This window comes from Lepidochelys kempii, chromosome 1 (genome assembly GCF_965140265.1).
Source record: "Lepidochelys kempii isolate rLepKem1 chromosome 1, rLepKem1.hap2, whole genome shotgun sequence".
In the NCBI taxonomy this organism is placed as follows: Eukaryota; Metazoa; Chordata; order Testudines; family Cheloniidae; genus Lepidochelys; species Lepidochelys kempii.
Genome location: NC_133256.1, coordinates 136,153,683 through 136,159,682, shown reverse-complemented (window position 1 = coordinate 136,159,682; position 6,000 = coordinate 136,153,683). Strand labels below are relative to the sequence as shown.

Here is a 6,000-nt window from a genome sequence, read left to right as displayed (position 1 = left end):
TTCCTTAAGCTGTATGAAACATTCTTCAACTGACTGTATTGCACAATCTAGCACCTGGTTAAAGAATTCAACTTTGAATTGTTGTTTGGGGTCTCTTATGGGATTATCCTGTGTCTCTTAATCAAAATGTCTTCTTCGGTGACTCTTTTATTCTTGAATGGGTGGAAAATAGCTTCAGTGTGAAGTTCCTCTGCCAACTTCTGTGCACTCTCCAGAACGTTTTGAAATCCTTCATCAGACCGGTAAGTCTGTAGGTATGACTTTGCTTTGTCTAGTTGTTCCATTGCTCCAGATATATCAAGGTCAACACCTTGGAGTCTCTTGCTTACAACATTTATTTCAAACAGTATGTCATGCCACAACACTAAGCCACACAGAAATTTCAAGTTATGTATTTTTCTGGTGATTCCATTTCCCTCTGCCACTGTTCTCCAATGAACAGTTCCTGTCATAGCATTATCCTCCATAATGGCAACTATGGCATCATCTGTCTTCCCAATTTGGTGTTCGATAGGCTTAATCACCTCCACTCAACTTTCCCATCATGTGGCACTCAGTGGTTTCAGTGTCAGAGAGGATGTTCCCAGATGTTACTTCGAAATTTGCCATTTATGAGTTGATGCAGGGAAAAATACATAGATGCTTTGAATTACATTAAAAAATTCAGCAGCCTCACTCGAAGCTGATGCTGCATCACTGGCCACCAAGTTCAATAAATGAGAACTGCATAGGACAAAAAAAGCTCAGGGGTTTAACTCTCAGACCCGTGTCTGCACTTCTCTGTTCTGTCCTCTCATGTTGGCACCATTATCGTAGCCCTGACCTCTTTCATGTCAGCTATCGCAATCCCGTATCTTCCAGCTTTTTAAGAAGCACATTTGTCATACCAGCTCCTGTAGTATCATCAATGTCAATTGTGAAGGGGCAAGGCCAGGTGGCTATAGAAAAGTAGTGGGAGATAGATATATTAGCTCCAGGCTAAACAAATCCCTGGTACCAGGATAAGTTAAATGGCAGCTGCTCCAGGTCAATTAAGACACCTAGGGCCAATTAAAAACTTTCCAGAAGGCAGAGAGAACACTAGGTTGATTGGGACACCTAAGCCAATCAGGGGCTGGCTGAAACTAGTTAAAAGCCTCCTAGCCAGTCAGGTGAGTGTGCATGTCAGGAGCTGTGGGAGGAAGTTGCGCTGTTGGAGAGACTGAGCAGTATACACCATAACAGGCACAAGGAGGGAGGCCCTGAGGTAAGGCTGAAGTGGAGCCTGAGGAAGTGGGGGCTGCTGTGGGGAAATAGCCCAGGGAATTGTATGTGTTATGTTTCTAAAAGGTCAGCTACCATAGCTGATACTCTTACGGTCCCTGGGCTGGAGCCCGGAGTAGAGGGTGGGCCCGGGCTCCCTCCTTTGCCCCCCCACAATTAATCACTGAGACTGGGAGACAACAGAGACTGTGCAAGGGAGGGTAGCTTCTTCTCACCTCCCTCACTGGCTTATGATGAAAATGGCTCAATAGACTGTGACCCTTGTCTCTAGAGAGAGAAGGGTTACATGGAGGGTCACAGTGAGCCTCTGAGGCTAGCGAAATCCGCCAGGAAACACGGGACCCACGGAGACAAAGACAGAGCTTTGTCACACAATAAATTCTAGAAAATGCTTTCTGACAGTCACCATTGCAGGGACATGTTCACTAGGTTCTGTTGTTGTTACAAAACACACCATTAAAGTCATTTGTTCCGTATGGCTGATGTCAGGTGTGCAGTCCAGAATAACAGAATAATATCTTGCTGACTTCAGATGTGCCACAATCTTCTGTTTGACTTTTGTTGCCAGTAACTGTATGATCTCATTTTGAATTGTTTTTCCAAGGTAATGGTGTGTGTACATTTCTTGGGTGGTGACTCTTCTTAGATGCTTCTGGAGTACAGCATCAAACTCAGCCGTCAGCGCCACAATTTGAAAGAAGTTTCCATTGTTTGGCACATACAGTTGATCTGAAGTGCCACACAGTGCTAGGTTTTGGATAGCAAGCATTCTCACAATGGCAATGAGCCTTTTCAAAACATTTTGCCAGTAAAGAGACTCTGATGCAATCTTCTCTTGATGCTGATCATCTATGGTGGCCTTTAACCTTCGTCTCATCTCAAGCTCTTTCCACCTTGGGAATGCTCTCTGGTGATTTGCTGCCTTCTCATGACATGCCAGATTTCTAGCCAGATTTTTCCAGTCCTTTGTTTCTGTTTTCTTTTCCAATGTGGCTGGAACATTAGACCTGAAGAGTTTGCAACAAAAACAGTATGCAGCATTCTGGGTTTTTGAGTACATAAGCCATGGCCTCTCCACTTTGTCACCATTGGGGATTTCACGCCAGTAATGTGTTGGATGGTAACTTCTATTTTCATTGTCTTTGGGGAACATGAAGTTTTTCACTTGCTGTGGCCCATGCAGTACAAGGAAGTCCCTCTGGCTACTGCTCAAGTGGCTCCACAGTCCTGGATCATCTAGTCTTAAGGAACTAAACTCATCAGCAGCTGTTCCTTGCGCCTCCACCACACTCTTCTCTGATCTACACTTTTCTTCAGGAATGTGCATGGTTACATCCATTTGAGATGGAGATATGGATGCTGCAGTAGCTGCCAGGTCACTCTGACTAACTGGAAGATCAGGCATCTCCTCACCACTCACTTCCTCACTGTGGGTGGAAGGCTCACCACGAACATTTGTGTCTATGTATCTCAGGAGAGCTCCTGCCTGCTTAGATAGGAAAGTTTCCTTTGCTTTTCTTTCTTTTTCTGAATGTTGCCCCAGAGGGGCATTTTCTTCTTTCACTCATGACTGCTGTTCTGTGCCAGCAATAGTGGCTCTCAACACTCAGTTGAAGGGGACAAATAAGCAGGCTGGTAGCAGGGCCTGAGTGAGGGAAGATATCAGCATCTTAAGGGTCTAACTGGCTCCTACTACTTCAGTTGACTGCCTCTTCTCCTCAAGTGGGTTCAGGGAAGCAGCAGGAAACAGGAAGCTCCTTGAGAAGCTGGTGTTAAGCAGTCCAGGCTCCTGGGGGTGCTAGAGAGGTACATAAGAGGCTCCTCCTCCTCTCTCTCCCTGCAGCTCCTGCTGCTTTCTGTTATTCCCTCTCACCTTTTCTCCTGCCTGCCTGTTATGTCTCTTGTCCCCTCCTTCCTCCAGCACAGCACTCCACCATCTCTGTGCATCTAGAGCAGAGAGAATACATGTGCACCAGCAGCAGACACAATTTTCTACACTCTGGGTCCTTTTGACAACTGTATGTGTTTTGCATCTTCCCACCCTCCTGTGTAACTTGTTTTATTTTTCACTTGGACCAACAAAGAAATTTTATGCAACAGGAAAACAACCAAGCTTGCAGTGTTCCCTTCATGCTATAATGTCACAAAATGCCATGTAATAATTCAGTCGACAATGCCAAGTAAGAGGTGTGGGCTAAAAATAACAGTCTCAGCATCCATTCATAACTTGCAGCTAAGACAAATGTATTTACTTTAGATTTAAAGTCCAAAATGTCTCATCTAGATGTAGAATGTCTCATTACATGTAGATTCAGGAACAGTCGTTCACGACAAAAGTCTGGTAACCTTGTGCATTGAGATGTGTGATGTTTGCATTCAGCTGTGAATTTACAACATAGTGATACAAAGTCCCAGGATTCTGTTACAGACATTAGCCAAATCAACTTTGCAACGCCCACTTTGGTTTGTCAGACTCAAACAAACAATGCTGCCTCACACAGGTTTGGAGTTTTCCCAAAGCACTAATTAAAGCCTTGTCTGAACATGATCAAGTTCAGAGAGAAGTGGCTACTTTGTCTAGAACCATAAAACTTGATGCTAACAGGAGAAAGACGAAGCATAACATAGGCCAAGGACATATGGAAAACGTTCACAAATGGCTCGTACATGTACTAGGCTTCAAAACTAATCAAGCAATTTTATAAGGCAATCTAAAATGTAACTGAAAACAAGAGAAAGGCCTGTAAGGAAGGATCAGTTAAAACCAACTATTTTCATACGTCTTAAGCAACATTTTCCTTACACTTCCCATTCTGTATTGGACATTAAGGAGAAAAGGGGAAAAAACCTGCTAGAAATACTATGCAGACATTACTGGCCAGTTCCTAATAGGTCAGACAGGAATTTTTGTAAATGAACATAATTTTCTCTAATGTGCCTGTTTACCACTGTACTCCAGGTGCCAAAGCATCCTCTGCATTAGTACTTCAGCCTGACTTTTAAAAATACACAGTTCTGGTATGCATGTTCTTTCTACTCCTTTAAAAACAACGGAAACATGGCAAGACAAACACTGGAGCAGTCGAGTACATATAGTTCAATGTACTCTTCCCCCTGTAGAGCCAAAATAATTACTGTTACAATTACTATGAATCAAACACTAGTCACAATTTTTCAACATGTATATAAAAGAAAATAGGCCAAAATTTGCAAACCTGGGTGCCTAAGGTTAGGCTCCTAAATCTATATTTAAGCACTTACATAGAAGTAGCCAAATGTTCAGAGGTGCTAAGCAATGCCAGCTGCCATTGAAGTCAATGGGAGCTATAGTTGATGAGCACCTTTGACAATTAGGGCCCCTCTAGTTAAGTGTCCAAATATGGATTTAGGAGTCAAATTTCAAGCACTCACGTGTGAAATTTTTTGGTCATGCCATTATATTAATAACATTTCAAATGGTGATGTCTTCGTCAGGTATCTGGTCTTGCGGATCCCATACTGATGTTTCAATAAACCAGTCTGTTTAAGGCTCATGGAATTTTAGACAAGGATAGTTTTGCATTATCAGGGATTAAATAGGGAATAAGAACATATCACTGCCAACAGCAGCCCCATAATTGTATTTCAAATGTCACACAGATCTAGTTTAGAATGAACAATGACTGTCATTAGGGCCCAATCCAATGTGCACTAGTCAATGGAAAGACTCCCATTGACCGCAGGGAAACTGGATCAGGCCCTAGTGACCAAAGTGATGTGCTGTTTCACTGGCAATAGCATTCACAGCATTGAAGTTAACACTAATGCCACTGGAGTTGCAGCCACTTGCACCAGGTATGAATTTGACCCATAATACCAACCTCAGGTTTATATAACAGAAAATACCCTGAGATCTAATATGATAATGGGAAAACCTAGTAAGCTTGTATTGCCCATGTTTACATTTTCCAAATAAAGATTAATAAAATCCTGTTGTGACCTAAAAAAACCCAACACCACAACTAACCTTGAAAGAGTTTACATTATTACTGGATAGTTCTCTGCTTGTGAAGTACTATGGGGGGGGGGTTCATACTAACAGCATCAGTATTATACTTCTACGCTCTTCTTTCAGACAATACTAAGTCACCACAACATCACAAGAGCTTTCTTCTTTACTCTGTGTCAAAGCACTGCGAATTAAAAGACAATGAAAAACCAATGTAATACTGCTGGAGTCAGCCAAATCTGAAGTCAGTCAGATTTCAGAATTTGCACAAAAATATTAGCTCCCACAAAGTAAACTGGTGATATGCCAACCAATATTCAAAAGCCACATGATGAGGACTTGTCTTCAAGACTTGTCATCTTCTCTGAGTGTCTCAATAATTGATAGGAGTTGATGAAATGTGGGGCGCTTTTCTGGTAGCTATATGAAAACAAAACAACTTATGTGGTTACTTAACACTGAAAATATAACATAGTTACTGTAACATATTCATTTTTCTTAGCTCAAACATGCAGAATTATGGAGAGGTAATGGCATTTATGTGGCAAAGCAATTAATGATTCCAACCACTGTATGCTTTAAATCTTTCTTCTATTGCTATTGTTTTCATTTTTCTTTCTCTTTAAAATTTTTGTTCAAGTAGAACTTATTTTTGTCATGTTTGGCGTGAGTCATATAAAAACTAACAATCACCATTTTATGGTAGCACCAATAATGTGCCAGGCAGTTACTAGACACTCAAGAAGGGA

General features: G+C 41.9%; 1 protein-coding gene across 1 annotated transcript in view; it reads right to left on the bottom strand.

Moving 5' to 3' along the window:
• Positions 1-5,596: 5,596 nt before the first annotated feature.
• Positions 5,597-6,000, bottom strand: part of BMX (BMX non-receptor tyrosine kinase) — a 37,091-nt gene continuing 36,687 nt past the window's right edge. Inside the window, exon 18 of the mRNA XM_073327498.1 lies at positions 5,597-5,671. Coding sequence (XP_073183599.1) covers positions 5,597-5,671 — 75 coding nt within the window. The remainder of the gene's footprint in view (positions 5,672-6,000) is intronic.